Here is a 25,044-nt window from a genome sequence, read left to right as displayed (position 1 = left end):
TTTACGGCTGCCGTCGGGTGTCTTGTAGGTGAGCATGTAGTTGTCTATTTCTGCAATGGGCGGCTGCCATGAAATGAGAGCACTGCGGTGATTCACTTCACTGGCTGTCAGGTTCACGGGTGCATCCATGGCTATCAGAAACAGAGAAAACACATTACTTTGACACTCGTGAAGAAGGTTTGCAAGACATTTAGGCAACGGTGAAAAGACTTCTACTGGTGCTGATACTGCACATAATAATGCTGTTCTTAACCCTATAATGCCCTTTGTATCATATTTTTGCTGTTTCCGAGACCTCTATCTCAGCAACATGATCAATACTTGCCATAATTTCAAAATGTTACGGACAAAACTCTTTTTTTTTTTAAATATAAAATTAACATTGTTGTTAACAAAAAGTTGCCAAAAACGCCCAATGTATTAAATGCGATACAAAAAATATATAATAAATACATAATACAAATATATTATACACAACATGATATAGCAGAAAAAATGTGGATTTTGTTATAAGGGTTAATAAACATCTCAGTTCCAAAAAAATCATAATTTTCTGGCTATTTTTTGACGGGTTGAGTCTTACAGAGTAAATACCCACTGAGATCATGATTTATTACTCAAGACTGTTATTAAAATGTTCACTACCTTTATATTTTATTGGTCCAGTAGTGATATGGTACACTGGTGTCGAGTGCATTGTCCAAGTACCACCCCTGCAGTTTGAGGAGCTTGAGCAAAGCTAGGAGATGCAGATGGGTACAAAAAATGACATCTCTGAAGCTCATCTCTTTGTTTGGATAAAACTACAGCCTCCGCTGCCTGCTCAGGTTTTCTCTTTATGGACAGAACAAGCAGTAGACGAAGAAAAGTGGCAGTGATCCAGCCTTCTAATAAAACCTCAGAAGCTCAGATGAAAGAGTCTCGAGTGTTAAGATATAAATTGCATTCATGCCAGTACTGCTGAAGGCCATCTTGAAAGGGTTTAATTATTTAGATTTTTCTGCCACTTAACCACAAGTGCAGCGCTGCTGATCTCCATGAAGAAGGATGAGGCTGCCATTACCACATATCTCTTAGTGTTAACAAAATGAAGAGATCATGCACAGTAATTTGTTTTAGTCCATACGTCAGTATTTCATATGTTATTTCGAAAAAAAAAATGTTACTCAGACAGGAGTCAACGGCTCATTTTGAGCTGCAGAGTAATATGCCAAATATTTACTGTGCTGCACTGATGTATGAAGGGATGTGTCATCCGCTTAATTTGTGTGACTCATTTAGTCTTTTTTTTTTTCAAAAGAATGAAAGTCTATGATACAGCTTTTTAGTACTTACACTACGAGACCATAAAAGTTTTCTGTATATATACTCTAAGCATTTAAAAGATGCCAGTTTTATTATAAAGGCCCCTATTGTGCTCTTCAGTCAGATTCTGTTGCTTTTGTAATTGTGAATTTGTATATCTATGGTGCGAGATGACATCATTGATTTATTTATCTTGGACAAAAAGGCTCATAGTGAACACACCATCCCCGACATCCAGCTTTTCAAATGTTCTTTTCACATTCATTACATATAACACACAAAATCTCTCTGTCTGTCCATCTGTGAACTCTGACACAGTCAGGAGACGAGCAGGCAAACTTGAGCCACAGCTACACCTTTTCCACATCACATATTATCATTGTAAATGACCATTAGCTTGCTTCAAAGCAACTTTTACAGATGGAAGCAGTGAGTCTGATAAATGCACAACTTGATGGCAAAATGTTCTAGGTGTGCTCTTTCTTTAGTGGTTGTTAAATTCTGTTGTATGTTTTATATCTGCCTACGGAGAATCGATGTGAATCACAGAATGACACAGCCCTGAGCTGCCTACAGACTGCAAACGATAGCAGAACTCTAATTTCCTTTTTACCTTTCATAGCATCTGTGATATTGAACCCTTGGTACGACGACCAACGTATGTGTTATTCATTTGTTTTATGTAAATGTTGCAAAGATCTAAAAAATACTGCAACATAGTGTTTGATGTAATTTCTAAACTGATCACCTGCCAATGGGCTAAAATGAGCCATTTTTTATGGCTTATGCACCTACAGCATCATATAAACATCCTTATAAGGTCTCATTTATGGCCACAAAACCTGAATTATACGTTGTATATTTCCGAAAGCACCTAACAATGGACTAAAACCACAGACTAAACAATACTGTAGCATCGACATGTCCAAGTGAGTCCAGTGTGTCCACCTTAATGCTTTATGACCAGTGATGATTTTGGCATCTTACAACTAAATTTATAGCCATAAGCTAATAGAATAAACAAAAAAATTCAAAGCACACCTCACCATCTCTACCTTCTAAGAAATTAACAACAGAAAAGAAAAGAGGAGGTACTTGTACACTTTAAATGTACTCCAGGAGGTGTGTACTCTAAAATCTCCACATCAGCACTCCTGATTCCCTTTAGGGCCGGCTAAAAAGAGCAGCAAGATATTTTTCCATGTTTAGTCGCTGCATATCACAGCCTCAAAAAGCATTCAAACCCTTGATCAGCAAGCCCACCCAAGTTTTACCGCACATTACATTACATCATCCAAGAATATTCTGGGTCCCTGCACGGTTTTAAACAAGGCCTGATTACAGTGCCTTTGTTGCTACTTTAACCACATCACAAGAAGACTCACCTCAGTTTCCAAACCTTACATCACCCTTTTTAAGCCAATATCTGATCTTCTGACATGTCGCGGAAGCACCGACATGCTCCAGCCTTATTTTAGTGCATAATATAAAATAGATGACCCTCTATTTGGAAAATCGGTTTCTTGGAGTTACATCATGACTCTGGGGCACATCGTCAGACACTCACGCAACAGCGCTCAGTGTTAGGGAGGACTGAAACAAATGAAGTGCTGAGCTTTGTGCGCTCAGCAGTCCAATGTCACCTCTGTGAATAAGAAATAAAGATATCCTCTACATGGCCGTCTCTTCTTCCGATTCCCTCTGTCTGATTTCCTTGCTTTTGATAGCCCCCCCCCCCTTTTTTTTTTTCTCTTCTATTCGTCCTCTGTAGGGAAATTAACATGAGTTTTTAGGACTCCAAGGATTAGAAGAGCTGGGGAGTTAACTCTGAGCTCAACATCAAGCCCCAAGACTGAACTCAGACTTCATAAAACTTTGCAAATACAAAGAAAATCCTCAGCACCAGCTTCCCCGCACACTTGTCAGTTAAATCCTTTTGTGTGTACACATGTGGAAAGATCAATGACAGCTCGGTAATTAACTGCGTGTACCTGAGCTGATAACCTCCTGAGAGATGCAGGGTGCCTTCTCTCACAGAAGGTGATAGGCAGACTCACGCTGACGGGGGGATGTTTTAGGGTGAGAGGAGTGAGTCGTCCGCTTTAAGACAGAAGAGGCACTTTGCAGAAGTCCAGGGTGACGTGGCAACCTCCTCTCATTGCATTAAGTTTATTGACCTCATCTGCATCTTATGTCTGCTTTTCCTCCTTGTCCCTTTGTCTGTTTTCTCCCACGTCCACATCAACCCGGGGCCTTCCACTTTCCTTATCTCCATTAGCGCTTATGTTTCACTCTTCTTCTCGTTTTCCCATCCTTTGCCCACCTCCTCTTGTCCTCCTTATCTGACAGGCTGTCACTCTCTTTCAGCGTGCTGCAGAAACAATGGAGTTTATCTATTCTTCTTTTCATTCCCCCGTTCTGATGAACACTGCGGCTGGATTATAGCTGCGTAGGGGACAGGTGAGAGTGGAGCTTCTGATTCATAGAAATATAACAACCATCATTTAGCTCGTCTTTATTCTCCCCTTTCTCTTCCGTCTCCAGCTAAATCTGTCCCCTTGTCTCTCTCTCTTTCAGGCTCTCCCTCCAATTAAACCTTTGCATGGAGTGCGGCCGAGCAGGTGTTTCACAGTTCCTGGCAGCTCTGGCGCTCTATCTTTGGATGACGAGGTTTGAACAATGGGATTGGGATGAATAGGTTTGGCTACATCTAATGACTCATTAACACACGTTGTAAACAATTCCAGAGGAGGAAAAAAAATAAGCACACACAGAGCGGCAGATGGGAAGGGCAGCATGGGCACCAGCAATTTGTTGCAATGAGACAAGAGGGAGGAAGTGACTCTTCTTTTTTTGAGTGGATATCACATCCCTGTGCCAGTTTACGAGTGAGTGATGGTGTCTGGATGATGTATAGGCCATCCATTTGTGTTTATGAAGTCAAATGTAAGCAAATGCTACTTGGATAAAACTCACAGATGGAGCGATGATGGCCAAGACAACACTGTGTTATTATCTTTTAAAGTCCAACTGTCTACTCCGGTATACATACGTGCCCGGTCAGTCACTTTTTTCTCCGTTTCCTTTTGGAGAACAAAAACATTTGGAAATAAAATAAATGTGTATGTCATATCTTTTGTTTTCACAATTGCTCACACCGCGGTTTTGCCTTCGTATGCAAATCAGTCACACTGAGCTAGACAGCAACCTGCTGCACAACACAAGGACTAAACACCTTGAATAACTAATGTTAGCTTTTCTGCTCAAGTCTTTTTCTTATCTAACTATTAAACAAGAACACAAGTGTGGCTTCTTTAAGGATATAAACTGAAACAAACATCTTATGGCAAAAGGTGCTCCATTAAAGTCAGTTTGTAGGATGTATTGCCAATTAGCTGGTCAGTTGGTGGAACTTGAGAAGTAAACAAACTTGCAAAATTCACTAGATGTGAGTATTTTGTGTCCTACGGTGGAGCAAAGACACTCGGAAAGTCTGCAGGCTGCTGTCAATCAAACACATCCATTCCCTATAACCAGCTGAGATGAAAAGCAGCATTTCTGTCTGTTAACAAATCATTTATGATGCACGGACAATATTTAAACGACAAAAAAAGGATGTCTTGACGGCTTTAGTGCATATTATTTGATATTATACTAAAAACACAATATACGATATATACGATGTTCTATTTTCCCATAAAACATTTAACAGTGCAGGCTTTTGAGGAAGCAAGACGATAAAACTGTCCAAAATGCATCATTTGCCTGAAGAATAAAGATTACGGTTGTGTAATAGTGGCACTCGGTGAAGAACTACAGTATAAACCAGAGCTGCCTGCAGCAAGGATTGCTGCTGCTTGAGAAACGTGCCAAGCTCTTCTCAGCTAGCGGGTTCAGACACATCTGAGAGAAAAGTCCCGGTGCTGCAACCTACAGGCTTATGTGGCCACCTTCAGCAAAATCCCTTATTTTCTAGCCTTTTAGCTTAAATATCTGCCTGTGGGGAGCCAAAACTGCCTCTTCTGACAACAAAAAACTTTCATCTGTGGTTAACAGGCTTGGGGAATCCAAAAAGTACTGTGCCACCACCCGAAAATAAATAAATAAATGATTAAATAAATATTAACTGTGGATGAGCCTCATCTCTTTTTCCACACTTCTGTCTGTGCTGTGCTCAGCAGGCATAGAAGAAAAGTGAAAACCTGACATCTAGAACTTTTACTGACCTTTTGGACATGTATATGTGTTTGTATCAGGTAGACAGGAACTGCAGCTTCTATTTGAACCTTTATGGATTCATTCTTAGTTTAAAAGAACTTGTTAACTTATTTAATTCCACGCTAATCAATATATCTATGAGTGCAACGTGAGAGTACCTTTACAAATTTAACAGTATGATCTTTCTGTGTAAAACATTTTAGTCAGCAGTATTTGTGCTCTAGACAAAACCTACTCACAGGCTTACTGCATAAAAAATACACAGAGCAGTAATTCTCAACCCTGTGATCAAGTAGACAGACACAAGAACAAAGTATTCAAAACAAAAGAAAAAAGCAGAAAAAAAAGATAGCGGGAGTAGGCAGGGTGGCACAGCAATAGATCCAAAGCCGGAGTAGCTGACCAAAACAATCAAAGGTCTCATGTTTTCTCCCAGCTCATTCGCAACTTGACATTTTCGGCTGGAGTGCAACAGCGTGAGAATGCAAGCTGTGAGAGAGGAACAGAACCGCGCTTTAAGGTTTCAATTAGGAAGTTTAATTAACAACACTGGAAGAGCTCTTTGAAGCTGAGGTTGACTGAGGCTCCCCCTGCTGAGACATGTCATCATCAGTCCTGGAAGGCAGAAGACTTAATTGTTGTGCGTTTGAGAGCTCACAGGGCCACACAGCACACAGCTGTGTGAATAGAGCCTACTGTATACAGTACGTGTGCACTGTGAGGCCGACACTGTCAAAAACTCAAATTGATTTTAGTCCCTTTGTGAATTCGGGCAAAACTCAAGAGAAAAAGCAGTGGATATATAAGTGGACAGAACAGAAGTACAGTAGAAAAGAGAAGGAAGAAACTTATTTTCTCATCTACAAATTTAACAGAATTCAGCTTTGATAATTTCTGTGGCTTTATGCTCTTTTAATGTAGGGCAGAATAGATCAAATACATTTCTGAATGAATACACCGAGTCCTCTGCAAATGCCTTTTCCTCTTTTCTGTCTTCCCCACCTGAGAATATTTCCTCCAGATTGGCACAGCGAGAATACATTTAGTCTGTTCCACTCAGAGAAGGACACCAACAAAAGGGAAGCACCCGACCGTTTTCTTAATCCAATAAGACAGGACATTCAAAACAAAACAAAATCCTTGTCCTCTTCGCTCACTCCGTGGCGTTGCCTGGATCACAGCAATTTCCCAGCTTCTATTATATGAGGGATTCTAACCGGGGCAGGAGCGCGCGTTTCCATCCTTCTTGTTTTGTTTTCTCGAGAAGCAGAGGTACGTGATGCACAAGCAGAGCTACTGTTTCAAAATTAGAAGCACCTTAAACTGCCAAGAACATTTGTTTATGTATGAGTTACTATATGCATATGCCGCATTGACATGGATGCAGGCACACCTAATTTTCCTGAGCCCACATACATGTTTTGAAGTGTCTGGAGCCTTGCTCTCATACATTGTCAGAGCTTGTTTCCATTTCCAGTAGTTCGTATCTGCTGCAGTGCAGGACAGGCATCTCTGGTGCTCAGATCCCATAGGGGATGTGAACTCCTCTGCTGACTATTTTTTTTATTTTTTTTCCCCTGGAAGAAAAATCTAAGTTTACAGAGCTGCAACTCAGCTAAACTAGAACAATTCCTTCACCCCTAACTTTCCTTTCAGTGGAGCAGGCGACAAACGTGAATTTACTGTGGGGGACAGGTGGAGGTGGAGCAGGGATGAGTTTAATCCTCATCACATAACGACTGTTTCACCACATCTACCGTCAGGCAGAATACAGACTGTCTGCAGCAGGTTTGAAAAAGAATCAAAGCTATTTAAATCAGTATCAGAATACATTATTAATCCCTGAGGAAATTATGTAATAAAGGTGTACATACACCTGACTGGCACTGTGAAACAATCCATCACAATATTAAGTATGCCTGAAATTCTTGCTGTTAGTCTTTTTGTTCCAAACTTTGATGCATGCATGCAAAAAACTTGTCATGAAAGATGGTAAAGGTAGCCCTTTACAAGAGTGGTACAAAGCGGGTAATACCATTGTAACAAATAGGTAGCTTCATGGTGACATCAGCATAAGTAAGTCAATAACTTTGGTTATTTGTCAGGATTCAGTGCGCAGAATATGAATAAGGCAAGAAAAACACACTGCAGTAAATACTGAATTATTTAAACATTACCGCTACTTATTGTTAAATCATATTTCTTAAGTTGGAGCAGATTTGTGTTTGCAATAAATGGGGGTGGGTGGGTGGGATATCAAAGCAGCAGATGGTGCAGATAAAGTTTAATGTTATAATCCTGATACAAAGGAGCAGATTTTAGGGTAAACATATCATGAGGGCTGTAAAAAGACAGAATTCCCTCTTTTCAATATTGTTTTTGTGTTGCTGGTTCACCCATCAGAGCTTCTGCAGCTAGTGTGACTTTGATATGCAGGTGAGTTTGCCAGCCAGCATTGCCTTCATCCAACAGCAGTGATCTTGGAGCCCTAAAAGGCAAGAATGCAGTGAGCTGTATAAACAACACTGATGACTTCTTACACCTGTCAGCTGGTAGTTTCTCCCACTCTTACTTTCCACTGTGTTCGAGCTCTTAAATGTCTACAGAATTCCTTTCTTCATTGGCAGATTTCATGTCTCTGGTTTTAGTGCCATTAACATCAGGACTGGACAAGTTCAAAACAGTCCAGTTTTTATTGTTGTTTTTCTTTTAGATAGTAAGCAATCGTTTTACATCTTAAGTTCATCAAGCAAAAGGCTCTGCTTGGTTTCAGTTAAAAGGTTAAAGCCACCTTTCTAATATTATGGTGCTAATGTTACACCCTTGAGCCACCAAAACAGCCATCACACTGACACGGGAGGACTGGGTACTCGAGTGTCTGGCATCAGGCAGCAGTGAATTCTTTGGGTGCTGTGGGGTTCGAGGGTGGAGCCTCTGCTGACCAGAGCAATAGGGAGGTTCAATTCAAAGCTTTGGGTTCTTTCTCTTCTTCTTGTTGATGGTCCTCGCTATCCAACAGTGACAGTTCTTGTCCACAAAAGGCAATGCTCAACAGACTTTCTGAGAGGGCACCTTTGTTCCATGTGTGCACCGCACAGTGCATGGCAGGATCTATAGTCCAAGGATACTTCAACTGAACAGGCACCTGGCATTACCTCGTCAACAGCACAATCAACTTTTGCTCCTGAGGTGAGGGAAGAAATCTAAACTCTGCTGGAGAAAAGGCTCCAATAGTTCCCACTCCAAAGACCCACAGCTACTATTTCATTGTTTTGAAAGAGCCCTCTGAGCCATGAGATAACCATGCTAAATAAGTACTTTCAGTTCAGAATGCTAACTGCATGTCAGGGGGTTGGAGTCACCGTGCACAAGGAGCTGGTTAGATTTGAAAGAACCTTATTTTCATTGCAAGTCCTAATTTCATCGAAGCAGTCCTTTTGTGTACTGGATAACGGCATAAAAATATTGTGCTCTCTCATTCGGAGTCTTGCTTGTGGCTCAAGGCATCGTTGGCACCCATCATGACAGAGGGCTTCTGGCCCCTGAACTACCTCTATGAGCTATTGATTTGGGAGAATTGGCTCATCCAGCCAGCACTCACGCAGTCCTGCTGATAATAGATTTACAATCGCTGAGGTTCAAACCAAGAGAAATACCATCTTCCTCCCAGTTAGAAAGTTTCTTTCCAGAGTTGAAGTTGGACTCTGTAATTAATAATGCATGGTTATCCCAGTGTGGTCAGGCAGTCCACACTACCTGACCACACTGCTTCTTTTGGAGAGACAAAGTTCCTTTCAACATGAACATGCAGGGCAGGGCTGTGCAAAAACAAATATGTGAATTTTGTTTGGCAGGACGAGGAAAGGTAGTATATCACTCCGTTAGAGCTGAGGCATTTTTACAGCCTCAATCCCACTGCAATTTTTATTTCTGCACCACGATGTAGACCGTGACAATACCCCCATATTCACATATATTCAGTGTTAGGATAAACTGCCCTTTGCCCCACTCTCTCTTTCTCTCTGTCAGCCTATTTAAATATGGTGCTATAAGCTGCTATCCCTAAAGGCGCCTCATAAACTGAGAGTTCTAAACCACTGAATGGATTTCAGCTCCTTCCAGAGAAAGAATGCGGTGCACGGAGAACAGATACAGAAACGATTTGGCCACTGTGGATGTGTTCACCTCCTTTACTCACACAAGTTGTTGCTACAGCTGCTGATTTAGGGCCAAGTCATCCTAATCTATCTGCCTGGGTATCACTGGTTGCAACTGAAAGGGGGCTGGGTGTTATGCATATAACCAATGAGGGAAGGAAACTAGATATAACACAGGTCAGCTCCTTACTGCCTAAGGAGCCTGTGAAGTGCAGTGTAGATTGAGGAGATGAGACTGTGCAGCATCTTTAATACCCCTTAGGGAGGGCGAAGCCTCTTGTGCCAGCAACACTCTCATTGGCCTTGACAGGCACGTTGAAGTTAATTTTTCAGGTCTCGCAAGGATCCAATGCACATACTGATGTGGTATACCTTGTCTCTATCCCTCAGGGAACATTCGTTATGCAGTTGTCGTTTTTTTCTTATTATACATATATATATATATTTTTTTTTTACTTGATATTGATTGTCATATTTTCCTATAGTTTCATACAGCAGGTGCCAATAATAGTAATCACATTACTGTGTAACTATATTAATGCAGACAGAAATTAAACCAACTGACACTGTATTCTTTATCCTTTATGGGTTCGACATAACATAACATAACTGCTTCTTGTATCATTAAGGCGTCAGTCTGTGACAGGCCTGAATTATATAAGACCCACCTTCTTGCCATCTAGTTACCAATTAATAGGAAAAACAGTGGCATGAGTATTTTGTTTTTGCCATTTTGCACACTTATTAAATTGATATGCACTAGCAGTTTTCTCTGTTAATTATAATTAATTACCGGTATATATATTTTTTGTAAGAAATAGCACAGCTGATTATTTTGAATTCTATTAATCCCCTTTGAGGGGTGAATGATCCATTGCAACTTTTCAAGGGTAGTGCAGCAGCTGCCCTTGGTCATTAAAAAAGTATCAGAAAAATTAACAATTAACATAACGATAGTTTTTGCTATAAATAAAACTGTATGTGCCCAGGACACCTGCACAGACCCAGTAGGCTAAACTCAGGCCTGCAAGAAGACGGCAGTGCTAGTTGCTGAGTCAGCTGCCCACTGTACTAGCCGAATCAAACGGATACATACGGGTTTGGAGGTTGGTGATGACGGTGCCACTTGTAAGTGGTCCTTTGGTGGCGTAGAGGGCTACAGAGTAGGTGGTGCTTGGCTTGAGGTTGGACAGCTGCAGTTCCTGCTTGTTGCCTTCCACGAGGAAAGTATCAGCCGTTACTAGAAAATGAAAAACAGAACACAGAAAACACATGAATGTTTACTACATTTAAACCATCCTAAAAAGATTGCAGTGTGTATCTCTGAAAATATTTCCCAACACAGGAAACATCAAAGTTTATAACTCCGCCTTGTGACACCTGGACTATTTTCTCTTCTACATTGTACATAGTAATATTTTAACTTGGAAATATTTCATTTTAATTTTTATTGCACTTTATATTTTTCTGTTCCTAACTGTGTGGCTCCATGGTGCAGTGATTTACACATTACACATTCAGTATTAAGAGAGCTCTTATTTACTTTAATATTATGAAACCAAGTAAGACACTGTGCTCAGGCTAAGAAAGATAATAATACAAAAACAATGCCACATTCAGAGGCTCACTGGCAGTATTTGTGGTTGTGGAGTGTTAAATTAAGGTGGCAATGATGGAAGGTCATCTACACGATGTTCTGAAGCATCTTATAGATGCAGTTCTGGATATTTTGAACCTTTTTCAGTTTCTCCTTCATCCTTTTATATACAGAAACATCACAAGAGCACTGATGCATTTTAATTAATCTAAAACATTACAGTAGACAGGTATATATTATTCGTAGTCCATGTGATACCATTAATCTCTGATACCACGACGGCTTGGATTTTATTTTATGTGGGTGTTTCCATCAATAAAAACTATTTTGTCATGCAGGACAATGCACAATGAAATATTTAACTATTGACCCTGGTTTAGTACATTAACACTCAAGGGAATTTGTCCACAACTTACATTGCACTTCTCTAAACCTTGGCTGGGGCTGGTTTCCAAATATGTGTCCAGCATATAGATGCTGTCTCCGTATCTGTGATGATCTGGCTGCAATCCAGTCAGTCAGAGTGTAATTTACACTCAGACTCTGACAGCTGAGTAATACAAATTTCTCTGGATAACTCCAGGCGTGGCATACTGCGTGGGGTCATGTGCAAATGAGAAAGATGCTTCCCATTACATTTTCCCCAGCCAGTTTATAAAAATAACAACAGCATGAGATAACACTGGTTGAGTGTTGTATTGACCTATTAGTAAAACAATATCCAATTTCTTGGAAACCTTTTATACCTACACATATCAGCGCTCTAGTTGTGTGCATGTCAAGTGTCTTTAAGCCATATCTGTACCTACTGCTGCTTGGCAGTCATCCACTTGGTTCAGGGAGCACATTATAGACTGGCTCTGAGGGGCCAAGCAATATGGCTATCTTTTACCTGTCTGGATATGGCTGTCAGATGCTGAAGACATGGGCTGCATCAGAAATGCATGCCGCCTAGTAACTGCATTGTTTTTGCCAAGGCTAAGCAGTTTAACCAAGCATAATGAACTGTTCTGAAAGCAAGACAAATGGATCTATATTGCCTCAAAGGACTCATTGCACTGATCTCACTTCTTAATGGGAAAACTGTGATGGTACCTGTCACATCTTCACATGCAACCGATGACTCTCATTGCACTGTATGCTGCCACTACTACAGTACTACTATATGTATGTATGTATGTATGTATGTATGTATGTATGTATGTATGTATGTATATATATATATATATATATATATATATATATATATATATATATATATATATATATATATATATATATATGTGTGTGTGTGTGTGTGTATGGTATTTATGGTCTAAAGTTAGAGCCAACTGTAGATGGGCACTACAGTAATTTTGTCAACGTAAGGAAGTATAAGCTAATGTTTTCATGTGTTTTAATGTGAAGTAGTCACAGTGTCGTGCTACAGTTTAATGGTTGTTAATGATGTTATCTAATTGGTGTCCTTTCACTGACTTTCCAACATCAAATCAAGCAAATGAATGCACACTCACCCTGGTTGTGTGTGAGAGTCACCACGTAGTTGTCAACATTGGACACGGGTGGATTCCACCTCAGCAGGGCTCCTTGAGGGGTGATGTTGAGGGCCGTCAACTCCGACGGCATATCCATCGCTATGTTTGCAATACAAGACAAGAATGAACACAACAGTTAAACAAAAGATAATATCAGGCTCTTTGAACATCTTCCCCATCATTTATGAGATACTGTGTCAGTGCTACACAGATAAATTGACAGCTGTGGATCACAACCAAGAATGACAGCGGTCCGCTCATTGCAGACAAACACAACATGTTTGCTATACATTGTCGAAATGATCTTGTTTGTTTGTAGCGTGTGCAAATCTATACAATTTTTTGTCAGCTTGCTTAACAGTGACCTATAAATCATTTGAGGAAAAAATAGGCACCCAAGTCAAGAGGCGAGAGAAACAGAGAGCATAACACATAACAGAGAACTTACCAAAGAACCCTTTTAAAATTTTAAATTGGTCTTTTTGTGTCTAGAAACCTGTTGTAAAAATACATAATTTGTTCCAAAAAAAATCAGAAGTGGACAAGAGGATGACAGAAGAAGTGACATGTCCCCCAAAAAGATCTACAGCCAATCAGGAGTATTTGAAAGTCATGTCCTCAAGAAATAAGAAAGAAATCCAGCAAAAATCTGACCCTGGACTTGAGAGATGTATCTAGCCTATCAGCTGCTTAATCTACACTTCAAATGAGTCTTCACTTAAGCCATTCTTACGGGAAATGTGGGGGAAAAGGCTGAGGAATGCCAGAATAGAAAAGGTCTTATGGAGCAATGAATCCAAATTTTTGTCATCATCAAAAGTCATCATCAATATGTATAAAAAAGGTCGGGATAGATGTACATCAGTGAGTATCTACAGTCATCTGTGGAGTCTCTGTCATTGTTTGGGTCTGCATTTTAGCAAGTGGTGTTGGATCTTATCAAAATTGATGTAATTATAAAAATTATAAACGCAGAAAAGCATAATCAGATTTTGATCTACCATGCAGTACCATCCTAAAAGCATCTGATTGGCATTAATTTCATTTTTCTGAATGACAATGATCCCAAACACAAGGCCAATGCAGTAAAAGTACCTTGTTTATACCTTGTTGTCAAACGTGTATGGAACAAAATCCATCGCGGATTGACAGAGAATAGAATAAAAGGCAGCCAATGTTCAAAGAGGAGTTTTCAATGTCCTTCAAAAAGCCTGGAGAACTATTCCTGAAGTCTATTTAAAGAAGTGGGAAAAAAAGCTTGGCTAACATGTTTCCATAAACTCCCGATTTCCTAGTAAAATGTGAGAAATTAAGGATCTTTTTTATATTACTGTGCATAGTTAAACCAGGAGACTGCTACACTACTTTTTGTATCACATAACAAAGTTCATGTAAAATCATGTATCTCTTAGCTGCTGGCTGTCACTGGATTTCTCGCCCAGTAAGCTCAGAGCAAATAAAAGAAAAAGGGAAATTGACTCTGTCAATCACCGCTTTTAATGGAAAATAACTTATCACTGAATTGTTCACAAATTAACAAGCTGCATCATATTTCCCTTCATATGCAGAGAGCTTTGTATTTTGAACACTGTGTGAAATTCAATTGGAGACACACCTAAATTATTAATTAGACTGACAACAACGAGATATATATTCATATGAATTGCAGAGACAAAAAAACTTTGCAAGAATGCTGATTAATGGTGACTTCACCGTGATGCGAAAGTTTCATATTCTCTTAGGCCTCCTGTTTCACACCCTCTCCCTAATTTTGTTCTCAGACTGCTGGACATGCCAAAATTGAGTTTGAATTTAATTATACCTTTAACCTCAGTGCTTCAACCCCAATTTCTCCTCAGGCATGTTATTTTGGCACAGCAGAGAGCGTGGCAGGAGAACACAGAACACTGCGAGTGATCCCAATCTCTGCCCAGATGAGGTAATTAATGTTGCCCTGCCCTCATCAGAATAATAAAAAAAAAAGAATTGTGCTCTTTCTTAACACTGCGATAGATGGACGAACCTGATTAAAATCATTACTTTAATTGCAAAAAGGTTTAAGTGAATTTAATGGAGCCTTGCCAAGTCAATTAGATTGGCAATGGAGATAGAGTAGAGATGGCCAAAATAGAAAAAAATAAACAGGTCATCCTCCTTCATCAAGAGCTGCGATAATTCAATCATCATACTGCATCTACTGATTGCATGGGTGAATTACAGGCTCAGGCTATCTATATACTTTCACTCAGATCTGGAAGTCAAGGCCCAGTGGGAATATAAATGCAGGCCATTATATGATTGCAGAAAATGATTTGATCACAACTTTGTATTTATTATGTACAGTATGTGTCGTACTACGATGATTTATTGGCTCATCTTCTGACTTAGCCTTGGGAACAGTGGATATTTTTCAGAACTTTCTTTGCATCCATGATATCTGGATAAGCAGACAGTTGATATCCATGCCAAATATCCTCAGAAGGGACCATACTGATGTAGCTGAATGGCTCAAGGATAAACCTTTCATCTAAGAGATAAGAAAGGCAACATATTATTTTTAGACTTATTTTTCTCCCAATATTTTTTACTTTTTACCTGCTTATTTCTTTTCCACTGTTTGGTTAGATTTAGGCAACAAAACTACTATGATTTAGGGTGAAAAATATAGAGTTTCACACAGCAAACCAGTTGCTTGAAACCATTTCTTCTTCTCTTGTTACCATATTTTTCAGATCTTAATTGTGGCACAACACAAACAACACAAACACAGCAATACCTGATAGACCTGCAGCAGTCCTGGTGAGGAGATGATTGAGGTTTGATGTTCTAAGTCGTCGTTATATGTTTTATTTAGGGCGCTCGGCTTGCTGTTACATGCAGAAAATATGCTCTCAGCTCATTATTAGTGTGTAATTCACAACGTAGGATATTTCAGAAACACTCCAGCTGTGCCGCTTGGTCACGAGGTCAGCCTGCGTTGTATTGAGACTGTGGCCATTAAAGCCAGTAAGACACAAAACTCCAGTAAATCTCTGTACACCCTCTCATTATTGTGGCAAAGCAAAAGAAAGCCGCATGCTCTACACATTAACCTCGGAGCTACGCTGAACGTGTATATGCGTGCTCCTGGTGTCGCGTTAATACTCATGAGGCGCACAAATATTTAGACACATAAACAGTGTTTTGGCTGCATATAATCTGTGGCGTTTTAGAGCCGCAGGGATACCGGTTGACTGATGATGTTGGATGTTGAGTGTGTTTCAAGTGTAGGTAAAATGCTCACTCATACAGTCATTTAAAATGTGAGACCAGTCATTACGCCCAATCATTAAGTAAAGATTAATTACTGGTTTTGTGGCACTTAGTAGCTGAACCTAAAGGAGTCTTTAAGATAAGGATCATTATGTAAATTCACAGAAAATAATAATTATCATAACATTAGCATAGCGGTAACTGTCCTGCTGATAAAGTGAGTTCTCTGTTTTGTGGAGCTGCACATTATTGCAATCCCTACTCGAGAACTGTTTCTTAGCAAACATGTAACAGTCACCGACTGTTAACTATTTCTGTGCCATTTCTTTTTTTAGTGATCCTAATCCACTAGTGATGAAAAAAAAGAATAAAAACCTATTTTCTCTTCTCCTTTCCTTTATTTTCATTACCCTTTTTAGTCAAATTTTTTTCCATTTTTGTATTTACCATTTCCTCTGCATGCCTGGCATTATGCCTTTTGTTTTTCTGTCAATTTATGTGTTATCTCTGATGTTCATTAAGTGTTATTTGGTATTGTGTGGACTATTTTAAGCATGTTTCAATTAACAAAGCAAGTGCATTCCCCTCCTCTGTTTTCTCTTAACGCAGCTGGCAGGGAGGATGTTAATGTTCTTTCCACAAACTTCAGTTTTGGGAAGAGTAATACTTTACTGGGGGTCCTGACACTTTGCTAATGAGCACCGTCATTAGCCCTTAAACAGGCCTTCACACAGTCCATTTAGTGTCACCCCCGCCAAATTCATCTTAGATTAGCAGTACCTGCTGCGCTTGCAAAATGAAATATGGCTCCCCGCTTTCTCAGCCCTTCGCACAGTAATTGATTACGGATGTGAAGTAAGTCGAAATTGCAGCGTTACCCAAGTTATTACATACTTGACCAGGCAGTGTTGGATTACGCTTTCAAATCCCTTGTTTATGTATTGTTGTTGAAAGCAGTGTAAAAGTGTCCCTGGTTGAGCATTCTTGGATGTGAGGAAAATGTTGTTTACCATTTCTAACAAGCTTGACTTTGTAGTTATGTTCTTTTCAGGCTATTACAGCCCCTCCGTCTCTGCTCATTGTACCCATGCTGGGATTGTTGGAAGAAGGCGCTGATAATAAAGAACAGGAGGAGGCAGGAAGCGAGGCAGGGGAGAGAAAGAGAAAACAAGGGAAAGGGTCTCTTTCAGCTTCTTTTTTCTTACTGGATTCTTGAACCTTGCCGCTCCAGGTGAATCAGGTCTCATTGGTATGCAAACACACCTTCTACTCGCCTGTTCCCGCTCCAATTCTGCGCTCTCCTCAGCTTTCCCTTTCCCCTCTCTTGCACGTACACCGAGCATTTTGAATACAGCACTGGGAGAGTGTGTTAATCTCAGGTTAGCGGAATTCTTCAGAGAAGAATGGTATCTCATTGTCACACGTGTGTGCAACGGCGAGGTTTTATTTTTACCTAACTTATGATTTGGTGCTAATTTTGAAAGCATGAAAACACAAGACCTTTGATTTCATTAAATTCTGAAGACACAACAAAGGAGGGAGGTAGGGCAGAGAAGATGGAGGGAGGAGGAGAGGAGGAAATCGAGGCAGAATGGGCGAGACAGAGAGAGACATCACAGTGCTAAAAGACTGAAGCGAGTCAAAGGATAGAGATAGGAGGCAGGAGAGCAGCCAGAGAGATAGAAGACAGTGAGATGGAGCTGGGAGCAGGTTACCAATTACTGGGTCACGGAGTGGACGCTTTCATCTGTTGCAGCGGCAGAGACTGCACCGTCTACAACATGAGCTTCACCCTTGGATTGTGTGCATACTTGTGTGTGCATTTTAGTCTGCTGCTCGTTTTTAACACAGCTGTTATAGCTGTGGACAGAGCAATTGACCCGAAAGTCTAGCAGGGGAGGAACTCTTCATTTATTTTACATGGCAAACATTTGTCCTTCTGCTGCCCTCTCACAGCAAGACTTACTTTATTCGAGAACTGTCAGCACTGTGATTTTACGACCTCAGAGGAGAACAAAATACCACTAACCTGTGAGGTGATCTTCAGAAAATTAAACGTAAACTATTTTACAGATTATCTGACTTTGATTGACTCATTTTTTAATTTACTGTTTCCTTTTTTAGGAGAAGAAAAAGTAAACAATTCGATTTCAGAAACACAGCTGTGATTGTTTCTCTTAATATTAATTAAGGACAACAATGTCTAGATCAGAATATTATAGTTAATCGAATACTAAAGATTCGAAAAGTTTATTATAATAAAAATCCATTATGCCCTCTACACAATAATAATTTAATCAAACAATAAAAACTAAACTGAAATTATAAAATCCACTCTGGAAACTGTCTGAAGTTAAGAAGAAAAGTCTCAATTAAAAAAGAGAAAATAATAATAATTAGAAAATACAAAACTATGATAACTCTGGTGTTGATAAATTGAGTATAAGCATGGTCATTAGTGGCCTACCTTTAATTTAACCTGTTTCAGTCCATTACTGCTCAGTTTGCTTTGCTTTTGTACTTAACTCACTATACTCAGTGTGTTTGCTGTTAGCCAACATATCTTCATAGGAGACGGGATAAAGACTGTATGGCTATCTGCCTGGCGATGGACGCTGCTGCTAGCTGGAGAAACAATGGGCTTACCAGAACATTAAAGGTTAGTAACATCATCCTTTGCACAGGCACCTAACTACAGTACATGCATAAAACCTGACAAGAGAAAAACAATTGTGTATATGAATAACAATCGATGGTTAGGTATGTCTTTCACTATTGCGAAAATGTGGAAGCTTTTTATTCATTTATTTTTCTGCAGAGGGAAATTTAGGTCGTGTCACTCTGAGGTGGGGTTGCTCACTTACCAGTCATTCACAGTGTTGCCTTACTTGAGACATTATAGCAGAACTATAGTAGACAGCAGCTCTTTTTTAGGTGTCTTAGAAATACCTTACAGCTATTTAAGACCTGGAACAAACACGCAATGCAATAAGGTTTTATATAAAGAGAGGGCACTATGTGGAGAACAGCTCAGCACACTTGAATACCTTTACATGTGTCCACCTGAGCTACCACACTCTGTTCTCCTTGGCTGAGTTTCCTGCACTAACTGTTTCTGTGTAAGACATCGGAGTCTCCTCAACGTTCTTCCTGCATGAGTAAACCCGGTCTCGAAGGGCCCCCACAACAATATGGACCTAATGGTTCTGTGGTTAGCTCCTACCTGTGAAGACGGAAGTGCTGACAACACTGCTCTCCTGACTCCCGCTGACAGCTTTGAGACTGATCTCATATTCTGTGGCAGGAAACAGACTGGACAGGGTGTAGTTTGTAACATCGCTGTCAATCATCACGCTGTCTACTCGACCTGCAGGGGACACGAGAGAGAGGCCAGCACCTGAACACCAGAACTGTCACACTGATCTCCTTCTTCACGTACAGGGTACGCAGCGTAGCCAGCTGCTGTTCCTTTATTTTTTTTTGCATCACAGGGAAAATACTTAATAAATATGGAATTTTAATTAAAATTTCAATTACCTTTCACTGATAAAATGTTATAATTAATTAGGTGTGTGGCACGGCGCTCTGCTACAAAATGTATCTTACATCAGAGGGAGCCTCCTACAGCAAATGCCATGCTCATTTAACTGTAACAAGGAACAGCAGTGTGCTCTGTGTATGCTAATATAATAAATAGCGTGTTATTCAAATGCACTTAAGAATAACATCACGGTTTGCAGTTATGTGCACGCTACCTCTGGCCGACTGGTAGGACAGCTTATAGTATTCAAACGGAGCCAGCGGTTTGATCCAAGAGATCGTCACGGCGTCCTCGGTGACGTCCGACACCATCATCTCTTTTGGTGGGTCCATGCCTAAAAGTGCGATGAGAAAGAAAACACTGTCATGCGGTTCAAATGGTATAAAAAAAAAAAAGGATGAGCCCCAGCATATAATAGGAGCATGTTATGTTATGTACAAAGCTAATTCAGTCATTTTCATGAAAATCTATAAGAAAGACTGCCCTTGAAGGCCCGAGTAGTTCAGTAACCCTCATTTTGTCCACATTTAATGTCCTCTTCATTAAATTTACATAGAAACAGAGCTGTCCTTGGGTCTGCGAGACTGTGTGAATTTTTAATGCACATTTTTATTACGAACAAAACACCATCAAAAGATTAGCGAGAAGAAACTGAGCAGCATCAAGCTAAAAAAAACACAACCGTTAATGTTGAGGCTGAGCAGGGTTTACACAGAGGAGACCCCTCCCCTGCCAAAATTCTGTTTTATATGTCTCCTCAGACCACTGAGCTGCCACGGAAAAGGTTACGGTGAAGACAATTTGAGCAAACAATTAAAGCCCTGACAGATCCTAGGGAAAAAAAGAAAGATATTTAGACAGTGAAGGAAAAAAAATAAGAACGTACGAGAATGGAACAAAAAAAAAAACAAAGATCAAGATTAAGAGATCGCTTCCATCTCCTGTTGTGGGCGATGGGTAAGAGCACTTATAGATGACTGCTACACTCTCTCTTCCCTGATTTGAGAAGAATTATGGCTATTATTCCCACGCAGAAAGCAGGAGATTTCAAATTCTTGGAAGAGGACTAATTTAAAGTCTGCTCGCATGGAATACAGTTGCATTTATTCAAGTCGTGCATGTTTTACTAATTACGTTTGCTTTGGCAAATGTAGAGCCAAAGAAAGAATAATGGCTGTAAAAATTTATTCTCTTATAAAGGTTCCTGGGGGGGGGGGGGGCGCAGGCAGAGATATACAGCTAGTCACTTTTGCATTATGTCAGCCAAAGCGGAGCTGGACCATAAAGTAAAACTGTGGTTAAATCTTAATGCAGCACAGTTCAAGTGTAGCAAGTGATTCAAGGCAGCAAGCAGCCCCCCATCAATGCTCACGTTCAAACACGTGAGATCAAAGCAGGGCGCTAAAATGATCACAGCGTAAAGACCGGTGCAAGAAATAGTGTACATCTGTCCCATCCCATCCAATCTCACCCCCTGAAAATCTGCCTCTTGTGTGTGCGTGAATGTAAAGCGAGAAAGCGGAGGCTCCAAGCTGCCAAGGGGGTGTTTGAAACCGGCATGTGCAGGTGTTTCTGCCACCGATGCTAAGTTAACATCTCTATTGTTTACTGCTGGCTCTCCTATTTTCTCCATTTGTCTCCAGCCCTCCATTATTTTTTTGTCTCATCCTCTTCCTTTTGTCCCCCTCGCTACAAAGAAAGAGAGCGATCCTCTTTCTTCCAGCTCATTGTCAAACTCTCCGGCAGGTTATAATACTGACCCTCTTCTCATTCATTTATCTCTCTTCTCTCTGAGATGTAAATAGCACAGTCGCAATCAAATGGGAGAGGGAGAGCTTCTTTTCATAATCTGCCAATTAAACTGGAATTTAGAAAGTCTGCAGAAAAATGACACAGAAATACTGTACTAATTAACGAGGGGTCGCGGTGGCGTCGCTGAAGGTAAAATAGGTTAATAAGACATGGAGAGAAGTGATAGAGAAACCGTAATTAAGATGTAAGAAAAAAAGACAAGAATATACTTAAATGGGTGAATACACAGGAAAAACAAAACAAGCAGACTGCTCCTTTCTGTTACTGCATGGCCTTCACTCCATTAGGCTGACACTTGTTAGCCACTTGTTTTTTCTCAAATATAATCCAACGTTACATCTGGGTTTTTGAGGTTAGCTTCAACTGTGCAAACCTCAACCATCTGATAGCACTGAGGAGCAAAACCTTTATTTTTGGCACTGCATCTCTACATCTACATCTGAACAGAAAAAAAGGAGAAAAATGAAAAAAATTAAAAAGCCTCCAAGGCAGTTTCTAATTACAAAAGTCATTCTGCTGTGGTGCTGCGCAAATGAAAGCCTAAAAAAAGCATTTCTGCAAATACATATTTAATTTAAAATCACTTTGTATTTCCATTTCTTAAACTAATTTTCTTTCTCTTTCCTTTTACACGCTACCTCATACATGTTAATTCAATATTTTGCTCCCCCAAAATCCTTTCTTTCCTGTTCCCCATCTCTGTTTTTTACATTGTATCCCTCATTCATAAATATGATTAAGGTGATTAGAGTTGGAATCTTTCTTAATTGTTAAGTAGATCAAGCTAAAACAAATAAATAAATGCTGGGAACTTGATGTCATTTTACATGCACAAATACAAAGCATTGCTAATTTAGAGCTTCTGGGGTGTGAGATTGTCTTGAATAATACTAGACTCAGAATATTTAGGATCCTTGGGGTTTTGTAGTGTTAAAAATAATACTTTGAGCTTCAAGAAGTTGTGATGATCATCTTTTTTCTTCACTTTCCAATGAACTGGGATGCTGCGTAAATAACAACATAACAACATAATACAATGATTTGTAAATCTCACAAAGCCATATTTTATTCACAGAACATAAAAAACATATTAAATGTTTTAAGTGAGACAATGTGCTGTGTAACATCAACTATTTTTTCACAACAGTCAACAAACGACTGGGAGTTGAGAAGACTGGCTGCTGGACTCTTGGGTCTGATATAGGATTCAACGCCTCTGGGTCATCTTTGTCATAGAAATAGCATCTTTTTGCTGGATGTCTCAGTTAAAACATTTCATGTGTTTTCTAATATAACTTTATGGGTTTTGCAAATGATTGGATTCTATTTACATTTAAAAAAAATTCACAATCATTGGGTCGGAGTTGCAGAAAAATGCATGTACTCTTGCCACACATAGACAAACAAAATTACTATGACCCTAAGTGTGCATATCTACTTGGACAGGACCCCCACAAAGTCACAAACCTTTATTTTGCTGCTGATGTTTCTCTATTTTCATCACTTACAAACTTTTTTTTCCATCATTCAAGCAGCTCACCTGTAGTAAGTGAAGCTGTAATGGGCTCTGAAGCAACGTCCCCCTGTATTGTGATTAGACTGACGGTGTAATGAGTGGACGGCAGCAGCCCCTGGATCAGTGACCTCGTCTTGGAGCCATGCAGTGTCACCTTAGAGGTGTCGGTCCCGTCGGCAGAGCTGTAGCTCAGAATGAAGAGTTCAGCGGGCGGTGCTGGGGCGCTCCACGCCACTGACACAGAGTCTGAAGTCACCTCTGATAAGTAGAGGTGGGTTACAGGTCTGATTCCTGGAGGAACGAGGGGGTTTAGAGGTCACCGAGGAGCTTTCAAGGACAGGCAAAAATCCTGCTATGAGCACGAAATGTTAATGGGAAAAAAAAAAACAGGCAGTTGCTGTCATTATAGAGATGACAGACAAGCCGTTAAGTGATGGATGAAAGCCGTCCTCGATGATGTAACAGACCGTTTATAATACAGTTGAGAAAATTAGCCTTGGGTGTAATCTTGATGGGGAAGGTGAGAGTCAAAGAAAACCACAATCATGTGGCAGTAATGAATTAATTGGTCATAAAAAGGGAAACTAATGAGATTACCCGCCGTTAGGATGAAGATGTGATGGGACTGTTCATAATAAGAAAATGGAAAAAGGATGATAGCAGCAGATGCTGTTGTCAAAATGTATGACCTGGACGGGAGATGATGTAATGAATATGAAGTAGTGTACCAGCTGACACAGCAACAAATGCAAGAGGACTTGAATTTAATTAGCCATGCGTGGATGTATAAGCAGGGGAAATGTGGCAACACTGACTTTCCTGAACTGCCAGGATTACAGGCATCCTGCGGAGTTTTCTTTGCAATCAATCATCATATGAAACCTGCATTGTTTACACTGGCCTGCATCTGTATTCTTCTTGGTGAGCTGCTGCCTTTTATTATTCTTCACAAGTTGTCAGTATGCATTACTGCCATGTGCAGTCAGCAGAAATTCTGTATCACATAGACCTCACGATACCAGTGCCTGTGTGCGTTCATGATCTCAACAGTGGTGGAGAGACGGGGTACGAAAAAGATCCAAACGTGTCTCCAGAGCAGCTTTAAAAAGAGAAGATTGTGGCTACGCATTGATTAAATATGAAAAAAATGCAAAAGGGGTCGAGAGTCTGTGTGAAGCAAAATTCCACAGACGTGATGAAAGTGCCGTCTTTGATCAAGATGACAGTGATAAGCTAGTTAATGGTTTAACAGCAAGTAAGACCACATAGAGGCAATGTGGGTGATGTGAGATGACAATGTGACTCACCTTTGTAGATATTAATGGAACTTTTTTATAGAGAAAATTATGTTTCCTTAAAGAGAAACCCTTGTCCTGGATTGTGAAAAAACTTCAACTTCACAGTTAATAAAAGAAAAGTTAATATTATCTCTAGCTGAGGATGGAGGATCTTGCGACAAGCAGTCTGTGGAAACAGGCTACACTCTGAGTCTGAAAGGACTTTGGTTAAAAGGTTAGAATATAAAGATGCTATTAAATGCAAAAATATGGGGTTTAACATCTTCGGAGGTTGGACTATATTAAGAATCACATCCCAGTGTGACAAACTAAATCACTTAATAATCTGTCATAATTCACTACACTTCTACACTTCATAAATATGAACATAGCTACCGCGACGTGCCCAGTGGGTTGTCCTGTTTAAAAGTCTCGAGATGGTCATTTTTAAAAACTCACGTGACAAAGAGAGGCGGTTCTGACTGTGAAACTGCTCACTCATTGGCTATTGACTTGTGATTGACTCGTAAGCCGTTTCATACCACAGATAATCCTCTGTTTTGAAACGCAGTATGAGAAGATTTTTTGAAATAGTCATAAATAAATATGTCCTAAAAGTGACTGAGCGCATAAACTCATCAGTGTTTGCAAGCATTTACAGAGGTCAAAAGAGAAAGCTGGTTTCCAATATACATAGCTACTGCAGCTATCGCCATCTGGTGGCCTTCAGACAAAGTGCAGGTCCGCATTAGCTTCATTTTTTGGACCCAGAAGATAAGTCCATGTTTTATCTCTATGGTTACTCTTACTGATGTGCAGATCGTGTATTAGAAA

At 40.0% G+C, this 25,044-nt stretch overlaps 1 protein-coding gene across 4 annotated transcripts in view; it reads right to left on the bottom strand.

Annotated features, from left to right (window-relative positions):
- Positions 1-25,044, bottom strand: part of tnr (tenascin R (restrictin, janusin)) — a 209,678-nt gene that overhangs the window by 18,106 nt on the left and 166,528 nt on the right. For 3 of the 4 annotated variants that reach the window (XM_026149494.1, XM_026149491.1, XM_026149492.1), the window contains 6 exons: positions 22,958-23,224; positions 19,820-19,939; positions 19,288-19,431; positions 12,792-12,911; positions 10,777-10,920; positions 1-131 (listed from right to left, as the gene is read on the bottom strand). In XM_026149494.1, coding sequence (XP_026005279.1) covers positions 1-131; positions 10,777-10,920; positions 12,792-12,911; positions 19,288-19,431; positions 19,820-19,939; positions 22,958-23,224 — 926 coding nt within the window. The remainder of the gene's footprint in view (positions 132-10,776; positions 10,921-12,791; positions 12,912-19,287; positions 19,432-19,819; positions 19,940-22,957; positions 23,225-25,044) is intronic. The other variant, XM_026149493.1, reaches the window with a different exon arrangement.

This window comes from Astatotilapia calliptera, chromosome 18 (genome assembly GCF_900246225.1).
Source record: "Astatotilapia calliptera chromosome 18, fAstCal1.2, whole genome shotgun sequence".
Classification (NCBI taxonomy): Eukaryota; Metazoa; Chordata; class Actinopteri; order Cichliformes; family Cichlidae; genus Astatotilapia; species Astatotilapia calliptera.
The sequence above is the reverse complement of the archived record's forward strand: the minus strand, read 5'-3'. Positions and strand labels throughout refer to the sequence as shown.